This window comes from Eleutherodactylus coqui, chromosome 4 (assembly GCF_035609145.1).
Source record: "Eleutherodactylus coqui strain aEleCoq1 chromosome 4, aEleCoq1.hap1, whole genome shotgun sequence".
Classification (NCBI taxonomy): domain Eukaryota; kingdom Metazoa; phylum Chordata; class Amphibia; order Anura; family Eleutherodactylidae; genus Eleutherodactylus; species Eleutherodactylus coqui.
The window spans coordinates 100,011,761-100,031,231 of record NC_089840.1 but is presented as its reverse complement, the minus strand read 5'-3'; the positions used below and the strand labels follow the sequence as shown (position 1 = coordinate 100,031,231).

The 19,471-nt window shown below is 40.4% G+C and overlaps 1 protein-coding gene across 1 annotated transcript in view; it reads left to right on the top strand.

Annotated features, from left to right (window-relative positions):
• PUDP (pseudouridine 5'-phosphatase) overlaps positions 1-19,471 on the top strand; it is a 272,258-nt gene that overhangs the window by 100,415 nt on the left and 152,372 nt on the right. Inside the window, exon 2 of the mRNA XM_066599922.1 lies at positions 9,339-9,557. Within this exon, the coding sequence (XP_066456019.1) occupies positions 9,339-9,557 (219 nt within the window). The remainder of the gene's footprint in view (positions 1-9,338; positions 9,558-19,471) is intronic.

The window sequence follows — 19,471 nt, the reverse complement described above, 5'->3', positions numbered from 1 at the left end:
TAAATGATCTGGAGGAGGGAATTGAGTGGAAACTGATTGATTTAAGTTTGCGACAACCCAAAGCTAGGAGGGATGGTTAACACTGGAGAAGAGGATTCAAAAAGATCTGGACAAGCTTGAATAGTGGTTGATGGCTAACAGAATAGTATTTAGCAAGGAGAAATGTTAAGTCCTATATCTGGGAAAGAAAGCACATACACAATGGAAGGAATTGGACTAAGCAGCAGCACATGTGAAAAACTTTGTCTGTGATCTATTAGCATACTAGTTAAGTGTGGTGCAGTAGCAAAAAGGCAAACACAATTTTGGGATGTATTAAGGGACAGTCTGGATCACGTGAGGTAATTATCCCCCTCTACTCTTCCTTAGTCAGACCTCAGCTGGAATACTGGCCCCAGTTTGTCTATGTCTTTTTAAAGTGAGGTACCCAAAACTGGACCATGTTCAGAGAAGAGTTAGCAAGATGGTGAGTGGTCTGCAAATCATGTCTTACGAGGAACGGTTAAAGCAATGGGATGAAACAGAGGGAGACGACAGATTAGATATTACAAAAAACGTTTTGACAGTTAGGCCTCGGTCAGACGACCGTTTTTTGCCGCGATTTGCGGATCGCTTGACGGATGCGCATCTGCAAATCGCGTGACCAGGGCCGACGATTCGCCGAAAAATCTGCAGCTAGCAGCGTTTTCGGCAAAACGGGCCAGACACGAGGAATCGCAGATCACACCTATCTGCGATTCCTTGTGTTCCTTGAAAGCAATGGGCTGCCGGCGAGCGCACGATGAATTTTCGGGAAGGGCTTAAAAATATAAGCCCTTCCCTGAAAATCATCCTAAAATGTGTAAAAATAAAAAAAAATAAATATACTCACCTTGTCCCTGCAGCCGGAGTTCAGCCGCGGCCGGCCGGCAGTTCTCCTGAACTGCTCTGTGTAGTATTCAGCAGGCAGGGATTTAAAATCCCCGCCTGCTGAATGGGCTGCCTCTGATTGGTCACAGCCCTCATCAATCAGAGGCAGCTCTCACTCACCCATTCATGAATTCATGAATGGGTGAGTGAGTGCTGCCTCTGATTGGCTCAGCGCAGGGACCAATCAGGGGCAGCTTTCAGCTGTCATTCAATAGCTGTGGCAGAGGAGAATGATCTTTGTAGTATATGTTCTCAACGGGGTCGGCGCTGCTGCCGCCGGCCCCATTGAGCGCATATATAGAACACAAGGAATCGCAGATAGGCGCGATCTGCGATTCCTCGTGTCCTATAATTTATCGGACATCCGCATAAAAAGCGGCCATGTGACCGATCCCATTGCGAAGCAATGGTTCTATATATGCGCAGATTGCATGGGCATGCGCAAATCGCGCAAAAAAACTCCCATCTGACCGAGGCCTGAGGGTGATCAATGAGTGGAACAGGTTGCAATGGGAAGCGGTGAGTTCTCCTTCAATGGAAGTCTTCAAACAGAGACTGCACAAACATCTTCCTGGGATGAGTCAGTGAATCCTGCATTGAGCAGGGGGTTGGACCAGATGACCCTGGAGGTCCCTTCCAACTTTACCATTCTATGACTCTGTTAACAGGCAGGGAAAAGCTGAGTGTAATTTTTCTTTTTTACTCAGTTCCTTTTTTTATCTTCTACCTGTGCATTATGTAGTGGCTCTTGGATTTGTTGCAGTTTTTGACTTCCACATTAAACTCAATGGAAAAAATTTGCAACAAATACGTGACTAGTCTATCCACAGTACAAATTATGGTACTGATTTAAAATCTGCACCGCAGATCAATTTTTGCTGCAATATATAATGAAATATCATCTGATTTGCTGCTACTTTTAATACGCTGCTTATTTTCTGCAAACATCTACTGTGCTCAGAACAAAGTAGATTTCAGTTATCTGATGGACATTATATTAGACATTCACATAGCATTTCTGTTTTTTTAAGGTGTAAATAAAACATTCACATTTCAGCATGACCTGTTACTGTTAATCTCTCAACACCACAGGGTTTACACTCCCTGAACTTGCAGAGTCAGTTGAGACATTAAATCTAATGGGTAGCCGAAAACATGTAATTCACCTTATTGTAAATGCTAATGAGTGTTTTAAACAGTGAATCAGACAGATATATAATAGCTGGCATTTGTCATTGCTATCATGCATGTTGCAGTAATACCCGCTGAACATTTTCTTTTAGAGAACTGATTCACAACCTTTTCTGGTCTGTGGATTAAATAACAAACTCTGTTACACATTTAATGATTGGCACATTGTCAATTAGTACCACTCCCAAGGGCAGTGACAATGGACATAATTGCCAATAAAATAAAAAAAATGTAATTTTTTCTTTCTGCTTTGCTTAGATTCATTTAAAAACTGTGGGGTTAAAATATGCAGTACACCCCTAGATGAATTTGGTAAGGGGTCTAGTTTTCAAAATGGGGTCATTTGTGGGGGTTCTGTCTTTTTAGACGCTCAAGGGCTCTACAAGTGCGCTTTGGGGTCTAAATCACCTCCAAGCAAAATGTCTGCTCTGAAAGCAATTGTCTGCTCTTTTTGGTTTAGAATCCATTGTGCATAAGATTAGGCCGCAATGGGTATGTTTCTGAACACAGGACAATTGGCGGTATCCATTTTGGGGTGTCCTCTAAATTGCATTTACTCCTGAAGAAAAACTGTGGGGTCAAAATACTCATGACACCCCTCAGTGAATATATTATTGGGGGGGGGGGGGAGTTTTTAAAATGGCGTTATTTGTAGGGGTATCTATCATTCTGACACCTGTAAGCCTTTGCAATATTGGCTTGGTGTAGGAAAACGAAATGTTCCTCAAAATGTTGATAAGTAATGTTAAATTTGTATGTCTCTCAAATGGTTAAAAAAACTAAGTTTTTCTAATGTGCATCCAGAATAAAGTAAACAGATGGAAATATATATCCTCCCAAAATTTCTGCAGTATATTTGCATGTAATTGAGATTAAAGTTGAAAATGTGAATTTTTTTTCAAAATGTCCCCAATTTTGGTGTTTTTTTTTTAAACACAAATTCTGTTGGTCTTTTTTTTTTTAATTTATTTATTTATTTTTATTATTTTTTTATTTAACCACCTAAATGAACTACAATGTGTGGTAAAAAAAAAACAATGTCTGAATCGCTTGAATGTGCAAAACATTTACAGAGTTATTCTATGTTAAGAGAGGTGTTTTAAATATGTAGATCAATATACCAAGATCAGAACCCTCAGCTCAGTGTCTTGGGACCATAGAGTTTATTTTTATTTTAACCCATTGAGGACCAAGCACAGTAATTTTATGGTGCTTGGTTCTGGGCTTTAATCTTGGTCGATAGTAAAAATATAGCACGGGATTAAAACTCTTCTTCTGCAATCAATCAGAAGCAGCATGGATTGTCAACTGTTAGTCACAGCTGATAACCCGGAGGAGGGAAGTGTTTTTTAACTCCTTCTCTTTGCTTCTTACCCTAGTACACAGCATGAAATTATAGCAATGTACTAAAGAGTGAAAGTGGAAGTGTTTCTTCCACTGGGCAAGCCGACAATCACGTGACCGCTGGGATCCCCTGTTACAGCAGAGCTGCAGGGTATTACCAGACCCTAATCAGCTCTGCCACTGACTATTGTCACTACAGGGGGATGTTTTTCCTGTAACTGCGGCTCATATGGATGTTCCAGTTACAGTGGAAAAATGTCAAATTAAAAAAACGAAAACGTGAATGTCTCTTGAGGTGTTATATGATGTCATGGGGAACATAGTAAAAAAAAAATTACATAAATAAATAGAACAAAATTACAGAACAAAATAAATATATATACATAAAGAAAATAACTCAAAGCCAACCAAAACTGTCGCCGTATGCACCCTGTAATCCAAAACCATACATATTTATCAAAATGTCCAAAACAAAATAAGGAACCCATTCCCATACTTTATTTTTCTTGTGTGTGTGTGTATATACGAATTTAAAAAAACTATAAATATTTTTTTTAATCATTTTTTAAACTTTTTACTCCCAATAAAACTAAAAAAACAGGGGAAAAAATCACTGAAAAAGATAATAAAAAAATGCAGCAAAAATCTTGGTAGTTATAGGAAAAAAAATAAATCAGTTAAACCACCACATGGGTAAAATCCCTAAAGTGTCTGGTCCTTGAGGTGTTAAGTAAACCATTTATTTCATAAGTTTCATGTTGTGTTTGCTGCAGACTGTGTCCCCAGGCAGAGCAGCAATTTGTAGAGCCACCTACTTACAGGCTTACTTATTTAATTAGCCTCCTTGTTGCTCCATCTAGGGGTGAAGCCAAGAAGTGTACCTCCCCTCTGTACTCACCCATACTGGCTTGTCACATGTATAAGCAATAGGAATTGAAGTATTCATAATGTAACGTTCAGAAATGAAATTTCATGTACTTAGACCACTCTTTGCTACCTGTGCCAACAAGTCTTCATGAATCCGGTTTTGGTCAAGCCTTAATAATCTGGTCACATTGGTTTACTGTACACTACTGTCTTATTCTCCACATCCTTGCAGGTATGTTTTCAGCAGCCGGCCATATCAAAATCACATTCGGAATATAAAATATTGCACAATAAATAAAGCAACTTTTAAATTTACTTTTCAAAATGATCTAGACCTCTAAAGGTGTAATAGTTGTCTGGGATTATACTTTTTGGTGACACGAAGAAGAATGGCTGTACGTCCAGAATGCACAAAAAACGTTAAAGCCATAAATCATTTATTCGCACTGTGTTGGCCGCATCATCAGATCCTTATCCAATACGAGGAATTTGAGCTTGACAAATTGTAGCCTATGAATGGTACCCATGTATATTAACATAAGTTGTCTCAGTAATGGGTTTCATTGGATGCTGGTAACCCGTATGAACGCTGTAGAATCCTGCTTGATGCTCTTTGGTTTTGTTTACCCATTTATACTGTGGTAGTAGAGGCAGTTTATTATTCTGGCTTGATCTTAAAAATGTACGAGTACCACATTGCCCTCAGATCGTTGTCTATTCCTTTTATTTGTCTCTTAGTTCCCACTGCATCAGTAATAAATTAGGCTGTAGGACAGCAACAGCTTAAGCCATATGCCTTCAATTTATCTTTAACTTTCACTTGCTGAGAACGCCACCTGGTACTGCCAAGTGTACACTTTTTTTTCTTTTAGTTAGGCTATCAATCTTGAAACTATCAGAGCTAGTCTGTTAAATTTGTGCTGATTTGAAACAGTATTGTGATATATATCCTGTGGGCTTTTGGGGCTGCGCTACTCCAATTTTTTTTCCCATTAAAGCGTGCTAAAGGATTTGTCCGTGCTAGACTGTTGTTGATGGTTGATTTTAGTCATATGTATTTTATGACTTTCATTAGAAATGAATATGCCCAGAGAGGTTGAGTAGGTGCACTAGTATTTAATCACAAATCAAATTTCACCTATCAAATTTTTGGAAAAAAGAAAGCAGTGTAGCATTCTTGTCTTCTATGTTTTCTTTTTTTTTTTGGCTATTCCATGGAGTCGATACATGTGTGTATCTATAATAATATTGAAGAGACGTGTGTGTGTGTGTGTGTGTGTGTACGTATATATATTATTCTGGAAAAAGAGCAAATTCTGTGGAATTGTCGATCAAGGACTTCCCGTCTGTATATTTTGTCAATTGTGAAATGAGCATTTTGAAATATTTAGAATGTAAAGGTTGAATTTGTGCAGTTTGGAATGTACCGTGTTCCACGATTTTTAAAATATTTTTCTCAGCACTGAAAGTAAGATTTTTTTTTTAACTTTGTGTAGCTTTTTCCCATGGTTTTCAAGATCTTTTGTATGCTATTAAATGGAAATTTTTCATTTTTTACTGCCAGTGGATAACTCTCATACCCTAAACTTTTTCCATCTATCTGCTTTTACTTTATGCTCTCGTACAGTAGGACAAACACCTATACTGCCCAGTTTTCTTTCATTGGAAGCCTTTTTGATGATTGCTAATACCTTGTTTTCCGGCGTATAATACGCTCTAGGAAAAAAAATTCAATACTCTCCTCCTGCGGGGCTGTTGCAGGCTGTCGCTTCCTCCTCCACTCCGACAGAGAATTGCTTACTGGATGCGGGGCTTGTATGCACTGCTTCCAGAAATCTAATGCTCTGATTGGCTAACTCAGCGCGGCGTCAGCCAATGAAAGTTTAAAATAACCCCCAACTTTGGAGAGGTTTTTCCTGGGTTAAAAAGTCGTCTTACATGTTGGAAAATAGGGTACATGCTTTTACAGGTGGGGACTTCAGTCAGGTGTCAATTATATTAGTACTCCAAACACACACTTACAACACAAAAAATGGGATGTGAGTACTGCATTACAGTCCCACTCAGAGGATTAATTTACAGATTCTGCATTGTAGCCCAGAAGCTTTAACAAGACCCACAACCTACCATGTGCCAACTTATGTGACATTTGGGCCTTTGAATCTCCTAAGGCACCAAGGCTTGGGAGTGACTAGAACTTCAACATGTATATCGATGTCCTTGATTTCCATGAAATTACTACAAATAAATGTGTACAGTGTAAACTGTGGAGACTTGATCCACAAAGCATATTATAAAATCGCATAGTCTTTGTTTGCAGTAAAAAAAAAACCAAAAAAAAAACCCGTTAACAATTCCTTGTTTTCTTGTCAACTTAAGTTCAATTTATTTTACACATTTATATAGCACATGCATATTCCACTCTACAAGTATACCTATCAGTAGGTTTTTGAAGTGTGGGAGGAAATCCACAAAAATGAAGGGGGGGATAAAAATTCCATGCAGATATTGTCCTTTGCAGGGTTTGTATGCAGCACATCGCCTTGCAAGGCAGCACTAACCACTGAGCCACTATACTGCCCTTGTACATTATAACTAGAGTTGAGCGAACTTACTCTGTCGAGCTTGATGCTCGGTCAAGTATTAGCTTACTCGATGGTGCTCGTTACTTGAATGAGCATCATGCCGTGTTCGACCCCGCCCCAGTTTTTGGCTCCTCCCTGTTGTGACGTGCCTGTTTTGGCCCCTCCCTGCCGTGACACAGCGCGTATGTCAATGGCAAATTTTTTGGCTGGCTGGCTGGCTGGCTGGCTGGCTGGCTGGAGAGACAGAGAGAGAGAGAGAGAGAGAGAGAGAGAGAGAGAGAGAGAACACGAACCATACAAAAATGCTTGAGTCTCCGATTGTAGTCAATGGGGTTCGTTACTCAAGTAGAGCTCTCGAATTTTACGAATAACTCGGACCCGAGCATTTGGGTGATCGCTCATCTCTAATTATAACGTGATGTCCTGTATATTGTGGTTTTGCCAGGCAGGTTATGCTCAGACTGCAGCATTGGTTTTCATAGGGTCCTACGACTTTCACATGTAATTTTAATATCCACAGCCCAATGTCAGCAGCCTCTTAGCAATGGTTTTCCTGTCTAGGAAACTGGAAGTAGAGGTGCAAGAAAGACTCAACTGAAGGAGATTTATTATCTAGAACACAGTGTATTGTCCTAGCAATCAAATGCAGTTTGCAGCAGGTTAATGAATAAGTAGAAAAGTGTAATACTTTTATTAGTTGCATTTGTCACATTTCAAAAGTCAGGCTCATTTTCTATCAACACATTCAAATTGCTACAAAGTGAGGAGGATTTATCAGCCTATTTACAGTACATTAGCTTTCTTGCATAAGTGTATTGAAAAATTAAACATTTGAATTAAACAATCTTTCTTATTTTTAGATTAACCTCTGAAGTGAGACAGGTGAAAGCCTATATGTAAATCATAGTACAACATATAAAAAAATTGTATTGTATATTTATTAGTCTGTACAATATGGAGGGAATCTATTGAGGGTTTTTAAAGTCCATTTAAAAAGGATAGTCATGATAGGTCATCAGTAGTTGATCGTCTGGAGTCCGTCCCTCGGGACCCCAACTGATCAGCTGAGTGGGCACATGCTGTTAGTGCTGCAAATACAGAGGTTAGAGCTGAAGCAGCAGAAGTCTCCACTCCAACCTCTGTGTAGTGGCCATCACTTGTAACCGCAGACATGGCTCCTGTTTTCAATGAGAGCTGTACTTGCAGCTACAAGCGATGATTTGTACAGAGGTAGGTGCTTTTACAGAGGTAGGCATGGAGACTTCCATTGCTTCCACTCCGACCTCCGTTTGTGGCACTGACAGAATACGCCTGCTCAGCTGACCGGTCGGGGTCTTGAGTGATAAGTCATCAGTAGAGATTAGCGAGCATACTCGCTAAGGGCAATTGCTCGAGCGAGCATTGCCCTTAGCGAGTACCTGCCTGCTCAAGACACAAGGTTCGGGTGCCGGAGCGGTGAGTAGCGGCAGTCAGCAGGGGGGAGCGGGGGGATAGAGGGAGAGAGAGATCTCCTCTCCGTTCCTCCCCGCTCTCTCCCGTAGCTCCCTGCCTGCCGCCGGCACTCGAACCTTCAGTCTCGAGCGGGCAGGTACTAGCTAAAGGCAATGCTCACTCGAGCAATTGCCCTTAGCGAGTATGCTCACTCATCACTAGTCATCAGTAGTAGTCTCCCTGGAAAACCCATTTAAATTCTCACCATATTGTAGTGAATTTTACTTGTAAGTAACCCATTTGTGCAACTATTGCACACAGCACATCTGCTATCTTCACGTCTTTCCCTACAAAGAGAAAATATCCACCTTTATTCTCTGGCTTCCATCACTTTCACTACAAGGTGGACATCTGTTTTTGTTGCCATCACTGTTGACTTTGTAGGAGCCAGGAGAGCCCTTTTTGTCACCAGAAATGTTTCCTGCCTCCAGAAAAAAATGTCCCCATTAATTTTATCGACTTTTTTTATCTTCTAATTCTGACTTCTGTGTTTTGTGTTCAACACTACTACTTTCTCAAAGCCAGGAACTTGTCATGCAATTCCATATTTGAACTCTTGTTCTAAAATGTAGGCATTGTCTTGGAAATAAACCAATTACAACACCGTGGAAATGTGTAACAAAGGAAATATTTGTAGGCAATTTGTATCAGCAGAAAAGGAATATGAAGACAAATCCAAATATATTTAAAACAATTAAATGTGTGAAACTGAAAGACTCGTAAATACAGAAAGCTCCAAGTATGTTATACAGTAGTGTGATAGTAAATTAGAAGTACTTTATTTTTATTCATTCAGCCATATTTGATCTAACAACTCTTAATTCTCAATGCTGGATTACAGGAATTTCATTGCAATTTTTTGAGATTTTTTCATCTTACCATGTATATCTCACTGTAACAATACAAATACAAATAATCCATCTTAATGGCTTTACATGCCTTCCTTTACAGATACAGAGCGTCTTTACTCAGTGGTTTATCAAGAAATCTGTGACCGATTTGGAAAAAAATACACTTGGGATGTGAAATCCTTAGTCATGGGAGAAAAAGCATTGCCGGCAGCCCAAATTATCCGTGATGTTCTTGACCTTCCTATTACTGCTGAGGAATTACTAAATGAAACTCGAATTAAGCAGGAAAAGATTTTTCCAACTGCATCTCTAATGCCAGGTATAGTGAAAATTGCTACTGTAAGGGTTTTGTAATTTTGTGTATTGATGTGTTTAATATTGGCATATAAAGCCATGTAGCTTTTAAACACAGCTGTGAAGGCAAGTCTTCTAAAACAATCATCTCTATCCAACATTGTCATATCTGGTAATATCTGTCTAGTGTGGAGCATTTTAATTATTAAGAAAGTTAAGAGTTAAAGTTTAATTTTCATTTTTAAGAAGAAATGTCTAAAAAAAAAAAAAAGATTAACTTGTTTATATAAATGGTCTATAAAGAAAATGAAGTGAAAAGCTGTTTCATATAAAATTGCTTCACAGGAGTAGCAAAAATAGTGTTAACTAAAAAAAATAAAAATGAGCCAAAACCCCCCACCCCCTTTTCTTTTAGTTGAGTTGCCACGGGACAGAAAACTTGTGAAATGTTGAGCAGGACTGCATAGAAATTCGGCGAGATTTCTGCAGTGAAAAGGCTGCTTCAAAACTTGCGCCATTTGGCTTGCCTTCCTCTGTGGGAATCTCGCCCGATAGAAAAGAGTCTGCAGCAGAAACTGTGTCGAAATTGACATGTTGTGAATTTGAGTTCCGTGCCGCATGTCAGTTTCTGCATGGCTTGTCTGCAGCAGACTGTTAGTAGCGTGTGAATGAAATTTTTGCAAATCTCGTCCACTTTGCTGCATAGTCTCAAGTTTAAAAAATTCATGCAGAATTTCCGTGCGGATGGTCTACACGGAAATACCACAGCAATTCTGCCCTGTGTGAACCCAGCCCAAGGGTGCATTCAGATGAGCATGTTTATGTGCATGCTTACATATGCACATAACCACTTGTCTATTAGAACCATTGGTTCCCCATGGTGTGTTCACATGTCCATGTGAACACACATGCAAACACACATACCTGCAAAACATAAGACATGCATGCACCATAGGTTCGTGGTGCATGCCAATGTTGCCCACGGGGAGTCCTCTTATCACTGAACACTGACAGCGCTGTCAGTGTTCAGTGACAAGGGGACTCTCCACAGGGAATAATGAATTCCCTGCCACAGTTGTGGCAGATAATCGAAAAGCTCTCCTATGGATTTCAATGGGATGCCGGCACCCCTGCAGTCATTTTCAGTAAAGGGCCTTAAATATAAGCCCTTCCCTGAAAATCATTCCTATCGGGTGTAAAAAATAAAAATATACGCTCGCCTCTCCTCAGTTGCTGGCCAAGTGGCGAAGTGCTGCCTGTAATTGGCTGAGTGCTCTGCCAATCAGACACAGCCCTTTCAGCAGATGGGGATTTTAAATCCCCGCCTGCTGAAAGAATTTCATTACAGTGACAGGACCTAAGTGGTGGAGAGGCGAGTGTATGTATGTGTATGCATCTATAAATAAAATATTTTTTTGTTTATTTTTTACACCAGATAGGAATGATTTTCAGGGAAAGGCTTATATTTAAAGCCCTTCCGTGAAAATCACTGCAGGGGTTGCCGGCAGACCATTGCTTTCAATGGGGCCACCGGCAGCAGCCGTGGCCCCATTGAAAGAAATGCTGCATGGACCTTCATTAACGCATGTTTGTGCACATTTGTAAGTGTGCCGGTTTTGTGCGGACCTATGTATGCGCAAACAAATGCTCGTGTGAATGCACTTTAAGAATGTAAAAAACCCCCACAAATTTGAATATTACTGCATTTGTAATGACCCATGTGAAAGTTAGTGCACTTGGTACAAGATGGGGGAAAAAATATTAACATGGCAGAAATGGCCAATTTTGCATATCTTGTCAAACAAAATAAACAGTAAGCCATGTGGATCACCAAATGGAAAAAATACAATTCCTCCCGTGTTTAAAAAATAAATAAATAAACCACACCACTTCATTAACGGCAATAAGAAAAAAAAATTAAAAAACATTTTAAAGAAAGAAGTTGCGAAAAAATAAATGTATAAATTTAAATCTAGACATATGTACTAACTGACAGTTAATTCTAACATATATTTTTACCTCACGATGAACACTGTAAAGAAAAAAAAAAAAAGAAAAAAAAAATTCTGAAATACTGGCATACTTTTTATCATGCATTTAGAAGAAATGAAATAAAAAATCAAAATATTATGATCAATCAAAAATAAGATAAATGGAGGCTAGGACTAATCCAACAAAGTTTTCATAGTGCTTCGTCGATGGAAAATGTTATGGCTTTTGGAATGCAGCAATAGAAAAGAACATAGTTGTTTTTTTGGTGTATAAAAAAACAACAAAAAAAAACTGTTTAAACTTGGCATCGCGGGACTGGTGCTGACCCAGGGAATCTCATCACATTATTTATTCTGCATGCTGAACACCATAAAAATTAAATCCAAAAGACACTGACAACATTTTTTCCCAATTCCCTAAAAGAATGTAATTGTAACATACATTAGACAGTATGTACCCCATAATGATTTCATTAAAAATACTACTTGTCCCACAAAACACAAGTAAGTTTTACGGTTCTAGGAATGAAACGATGAAAGAACTTGAAAAAATGAGTTCCTCTTTAAAGCTTCGGCAGTAAGGAGTTAACATGCTTCTGATTTTTGCTCTATGAATTGAACATAAATATGTGAAATGAAGCACATGATCATTAATTCAGTTACTATGGCGTGGAATTTGTATGGTATGATACAAGGTCTGCTCGGCTTTGTTACACTAAGCAAGGTTAAGAACAATATTACATAGAAAACCCCCATGTCACTTCAAGTACTGTGAACCAGAATGTATTGTAGAAGTGCTGAGACTCGGCTGAAACAAAAGGATGGAATTTGTATGGACAAACAGAACATCGTGTCTTGAAGGTGAAAGCCTTAGAACGCCGTACGGGTGTAGACTCGCGTTACTAAATTGCCATGAGCTGGGCTGAGTTGCAACCATTGTCACAGAAATCTATAATATATTTATCACTCTGTAATATAATTTACTTATTTATGACTCCCCAAACACTGTAGTACAGAAATGGACAAGTGTGTAAAATTCTTAGAATGTAGCAGGCTTACTTTAGTATTTCAACCAACAGTATGAGAGTTGGCTTATTCACAATCCTGGGTATTTGTCAGTTAAAAAAAACATTGCATATTTTTTTTTTCTTTTTAAATTGAGCTATTTTTATTTTTACTGACATGTAACAGCTTAAGGCCTCATGTTCACGGGCAAAATTGAATTCTGAGACACCCGCATGGACGATCCAAAGTTAAAGCCACCAGTAGAGTCATGAGGCATGTTCACTTTAATGAAACACCTACAGATTTGATTTTTTTTTCTTCATTTGCAGATGCCACACGCGGAAATCGCAGCATGCTGCATTTTACCGTGGATGGGCTCAAAAGATCTCTATGGAAACAAGGGATCCACAGTTTAATTGTGGATTTGTAGGCAGATACCTCTAGTTGCTTGGGGATCAAGCTGGGAGGTGGAGAGGAGACCCTTAACGCTTGTCTGTGTGTGTCTGTGTGTATGTCTGTGTGTGTCTGTGTATGTATATACTTTTTTTTTTTCTTTCTGCGCGGATAAAAAAAAATCGCATCTGCTATTGCCAGCGATCATTTAGAAGTTTCTGCACTGACACGCAGGTCTTCCACTGTGGAAATCCACATGTGCTGTGGACATGAGTCCTAACTAAAATATCATAGGGAAGAGTGCCAGAAGTTATTTGGTACCACGGTACTATTTAAATCTAAATAAAAAATTGGTAAATGGAGTTATTGTAGAATGTGCAACACAAAAAAGCTCAGGAATTATTAAACCTCTTAATGGCTCCAGTTTTTGTTTTTTTTTTTAAAGTTGCCTAACAGTCTAATTAGCACACGTATAGTAGGGGTAATTGACTTTATTGGTCATTTAAATGAAGGGTTAATGGGTTTTTAGTTTTCACTTACTCAAACATTCTTTACTTTAACCCCTAAAGGACATGGGCCTTTTTTTTTCCATTTTTGGTTTCTCCTCCCAACTTTCAAAAAATAACACATTCTAAATGTACCTTAGAATGTACTGAAACATTGAAACATTTCTGAGCGAAGTGAAATGGAAAAAAAGCATCTTTATTTGCATTTGGGAGGTCTTGTTTTTACGGTGTACACACTGTGTCAAAAATTAAATAATAGGGATGAGCGAGTATACTCGCTAAGGCACTACTCGCTCGAGTAATGTGCCTTAGCCGAGTATCTCCCCGCTCGTCCCGAAAGATTCGGGTGCCGCCGCGGGGGAGAGCAGGGAGGAACGGAGGGGAGATCTCTCTCTCCCTCTCTCCTGCCCGCTCTCCCCTGCTCCCCGCCGCAACTCACCTGTCAGCTGCGGCGGCCCACGAATCTTTAGGGACGAGCAGGGAGATACTCGGCTAAGGCACATTACTCGAGCAAGTAGTGCCTTAGCGAGTATACTCGCTCATCCCTAGTAAATAACTATTCTGTTTGTCAGTGCAATTACGATGATTTTTTTTAAATGAGTTTTAGAAATAGTGCAGCCAAAAAAAATGTAACTATGTGGGTCAGAAGATGGCAACAGAAAATATATTAAATCTTTCCATTGATGAAGTTGTTTGAGGGCTCGCTTTTTGCCAGCTGACCTGTGGTTTCTATTGGTACCATTTAGGAGTGTGCATGTCTTTTTGACCACTTTTTGACCTTCTTGGAGACTGGGAAACATAAAGCACAATCCTGCTGTTGTGTATTTCTTTCCTAACCACATTCACTGTGCGGGATAAATGCATTATTTTATAGATGCGTCATAAATGTCTTTGTTTAACATTTAAATATAAAAAAGCCAAACTCTTCCACTTTACAAAGGGTAAACTAGTAATTTCTCCTATTACAGAGACTTCATTAATATGAATGTTCTGTTAAAAAATTATAACAAATATTTCTGAAAATGTATTCCATAAAACTCTCCTAATCCAGTTTAGATGCAGATATTCAAAACTTCTCCCCATATAAATGTCATTAGTGGGGCTTTAACCTTGGCTATAGCCACCATATGTAATAGCTTTTGACTGCCTGATATGCATCTGGTTTTATCTTTTTTTAATGTGCCCCAAAATTGCCCATATCGGTTCAACCAGACAGGGTGGTGTAAGATGTGTGGTAGTGAGTCTATATACTCTGATCCAAAAGGTTTGACATATAGGGCAATCCCACAGATCGTGACAGAGACCCACCCCCGCCTCCCAGCAGTGAAAGCTATTATCAGTTGTGAATATTCTCATCTTAAATTCCCTGAGGAAGGTGATGTATGCCCTATGATAGATCTGTATGGTCATCTCTACATATCGGCTTGTAAACTATTTTTCAAGGCCTTCAGTAGCTGTGATATTGTTAAATCTGGAATATCAATGGTTCATTTATTAATGGCCTTTGGAGAAGTAGTGTGATCTATGGGCTTATGGAGGAGACTGCATGTTTTTGTTGTGTCTCCTTATGTGCGCGGATTAGTCAAATGCTTTAACCCCTTGAGTGGCAGGTTTCCTACCACCCTGTCGTGCCCACCAGGGCAGGTTTTTTAAAATGGTCTAATCATTGAATTTCAACTAATTTTTCAGTTGCGTCTCAAGAGCCATAACTTTTTCATTTTTCCATTGACATGGCCATATAAGAGCTTGTTTTTTGCGGGACAAGTTGTGATTTTTTAAACAGGGGGGAGGAAAAAAAGAAATGGGGAAAAAAGAAAAAAAGGGGCCATGTCATTAAGGGGTTAAATAATGTATTAACTTCCTTCTCTGGGTCATTACGACGCACACGGATACCACATGTGTGATTGTATTTTTGATTTTTTACAAAGTAAAGGGAGACAAGTGTTTTTTTTATTTTTTTAATAATTTTTTTACTTTTTTTTTTTTAAATTTCTTTTTAATTTTTTTTTTTTTTGTCCCTTTAGGGGACTTCCACAGGGACCCATCAGGACCCCTGATCACATTCCGGGGGTCCAATGGTGACAGCCCTTTACATGCTGCAGTGACAGCCCTTTACATGCTGCAGTCACATAGACTGCAGCATGTAAAGGGTTAACACAGCAGAGATCGGAGGTTTTCTCTGATCTCTGCTGTAAGAGCTAGTACCTAGCTGTCCTCTGACAGCTAACAACCAGCTCTCCCTGCCACAGAGACCATCGGCTTGCTTCTGACAAGCCGATGGTCTCTATGGCAACTTGTAAACAAAGCAGGACATTGCCAATATCTTCTGCTGGTTTTTCAAAGCCCTTGCTTTGTTCTCTGTGGGTCTGTGCAGGCAGAGCACACTGTCACAGCTTGTGGCATTGGGTTCTGCAGCTCCCATAGTGATACATAGCCCGGAAATCTTCCGGGCTATGTTGCTATGAGCAGTGGAGCTCGTCCCGGAAATTTTCCGGGCGTGCCACTCAAGGGGTTAAGGCAGTAATCCCTCCCGTGGCCGGATGTTAGCGAGCACTTTTTCATTGTAACTTTTAGCTTGTAGGTATGTAAAGAGTCGTGTGGGTTTGTGGATATTTGTCTTGTAATTCTGGAAGGGTTAACATTAGAGATGAGCGAACGTGTTCGGCTCCGCCCCTTTTCGCCCGAGCACCGAACTTTGCGAGCAATTCCGTGCTCGGGCGAAAAAAGTTCGGGGGCCGCCGTGGCAGCGCGGGGGGGGGTGCGGCGGGGAGTGGGGGGGAGAGGGAGAGAGAGAGGGCTCCCCCCTGTTCCCCGCTGCTGCCGCCCGCGCCGCCGCGCCTCTCCCCGCCCCCCGGCGCCGGCCGAATCTTTACGCGCGGACACTGAAGTCCTCGGTAAAGCCGGTGTCTGGGTGCGTAAGTGTTCGTTTAGAACACGTTCGCTCATCTCTAGTTAACATCTTTTGCGCTTTTTTTTGTAGAGAGCAGCTTATGTTAAGTATACCTCCAGCCCTCCATCATAAAAATAATCCCAGAGGTGCGTTGCTTTGGAAACTGGGATTATTTAGTAATGTTAACAAGGTAGAATAGTTTGGGGTGTAAAGAAGTCAGTTTGTGTAATTTTTTGCCATGCCTGCCATGTGGATAACAATTAGGGATTATCTCTGCAGTCTATTAAAATGTTCTGATATGTGAGATGCAAAAAATTAGGGAACGCAGTCCCATGAAGGAATTTCTGTTCTATGTCTGCATACACAAATAGGGAGGTATGTTTTACCCAATCAGTGATTTGAGCGTGTTGGTGTCGCTACATTGTGTAGTCTTATGTTGGAAACATTTAGTCAACCACTGAGTTTTGGCTGCCTCAAGATGTCAAATGGTATTCTATTTCTCACCCCACCCCCCTTCAAAATGAATTATGCACATCAGGTAGTTATATTTTTTTTGTTTGAGGGTGAGGTAGATTAAGAGCATGGAGTAGGTATATTAGGTGGGGGAATTCTACCTATGTGAACTCTACCTATGTATGACAGTGGGAGTTTGCGCCATTTTACTAAAGTCTGTTCTAGGGTTGTGATGTATGGTTTGATATTGAGTGTGTATATTTTGTGCTATGATTTGGGTATCTGTACACCTTGATATGAGATGGTTCTCTCTCGCCATTGAAAGGGGTATCTGTGTCTGCCTCGGTCGCGATTAGCCATTCAGAAACAGAGTCTCTGATTTCTCTAGTTTAAGAAAGTATCCCGAAAGAAAGCCCAGTTCCCGAAGGATCAGCAAGAGATTCAGATGGATTACTGATGATTACAATTTTGTCATCCGCGAATGCTGCCACCGAAACATCAGGGTGGCTCCCTTGGGTTGTCTGTACTGGGAACACTTGCTGAAAATGGTGCAGTAGTAGGGGGTCCAGTGAGAGATTAAATAGTAGGGACAAAGGGGGGCAGCGGCTTGTAGTGTCTCTGAGCTTGATGAATGAGATGGGCTGTGACTTGGAGAATTGTACAGTGATCCCTGATCTCTCTCAGGATCTTAATTAAGAAATGGATCGTGTTCTCGGGTTGACTGCGTGAGAGCTGGAGTGGGTTTGGGGGGGCATTTTGACCTTTTTATCATGTTTTGCCCTTAAGTTGTGGCATGATGGAAGCAAGAGTGTTGTTTTCTGATGAGGGGAGGTCAAGGATTGTGGAGTACTGTTTGGGTCAGATTTGTTTAGGTATCTGTCCATGACCCTTTGCCCCGAGCTCCGGGGATGGATCGAAGAGGTCTCTATGTGATGAAAGGGTGTAGAATTAGTTGCTTCAAAGGTCAGGTATGATCTAGTGTGAGATCACTGTGGTCAGACCAGTGAGAAGCTCAGCATATATTTGCACAGGCTGCAGTATGAAAACCGTATTCTGGATCGTTGTTGGTAAGTGGTTCAGAGCATGCGTCATGGCACCAGATGGTCTTGATAGAAAGATAATCATATTATATGGTTTTGCTTATTCGTACGTCATTTTGCAGGGTTCTACACCCCTAAACTTACAGATCTATTTATACTTTGTTGCTTGGGCTAAAATGCGATCACACTTGTGGTCTCACTCCTGAAGGTTATGCAAGTTATTGTCTCTTTTTTGCATGTTATTTTTGTAACAGCTTTTCTGTCGTAGGTGCATAGCTACATGATTGTATGACTCTAAAAGCTGCGGATCCACAGTGGGCAGGCATAGGAGTGCCTTGTTATGTTTCAGTGGGATGTCTGCACAGGATATTGGGTTTTGCCGTGTGTTCTATTGCTGAGAGCTACGTTGATGATCATCCCCTCTCAGCTACTCCTGGCTTTGTATTGGTTTTTCTCTCCTCCTTCCTTTCCGTTCCGCACAAAGGAGGAAAAGTGCGTGTGTGCGTGTGTGCGTGCGTGTGTGTGCGTGCGTGTGCGTGCGTGTGCGTGCGTGTGCGTGCGTGTGCGTGCGTGTGTGTGCGTGTGTGTGTGGGGGGGGGGTAAGAGAGCTGTGTTATGGCTGTCTCACCTCTGCTCCTTCAGAGGCTCAGCTTGGGTCTCCACACAACCCTCCTCCACTCCTATATGGCGTTTCACTGTCTTGCTGGGGAGGGAGAGCCGCAGGTTATGTGAGTCTTTTCAGCTCAATTCCCCACACCAATTTTCTCCCCCACGACACAATGTTGCGGGCGCTACAGAAGTCCAGATACCGGCCAATATCTTATTTTTTGCCGTTTTTTGCAAGGAGCCTCCGCTTGCTGCAGTGGCTCTGCTACCAACCCCCGTCTGTTTTGTTTTTTTATTATAAAGACAGGAAAAAATCTTACTTTTTAATACCCTCTATTTGCAATTTTTCACTTAATTTAACTCGTTTTTTTCTTCGTTCCCATCGTGATCTTTAATATTGTCGTTTTTCAGTATATGGTATAAAAATATGTGATATTTTAGCTTTATCTTAAGACAGGTCATAGGCTTGTCTTAATAGGCAGAAATATATGGCAGCCTTGGCGCCTTTAGAAGGCATCTCGTTGTGGGGGGATGATTTGAGACCCCTAAATGTTGATCAGAGCATTTGAATGTGGAATTGACATCACAATTTAAGGAGTTAACAGCCACTATTGACATGAATGCTTATCATGGCTGTTGTGTCAGCTGTTAAAAACGACGGACACTAGCCATGGATGGAACAGGGTCAGCTCCTGATCTTGCTCCATACAAACCCTGCCCAACCAAAATACATGTATGCATGTATACACATCCTGTGGAACAAAGGGGTTAAGTACTAGTATATTTAGACATGTGTAGAGCCTTTCTAACAGATACAGGCCTCCCAAGTGGTGGTAGAATGATGGTATTATGCCTCATCGGAGAGTTTGTTAAAATGGCATATAACAGCCATAGTATAGAAGATTGCTACTAGGGTAAGAAAGGCCCATCATGGAATGGTACATGTGAACTAGGTATGCTATTATGTTGTATTGCTTTTTAGTGCTTGTTTTTCTTTGTATCCTTTTGATCTCTTTTGCTATGCTTTTTATATCTTGTATGTTTGTGTACTTTTT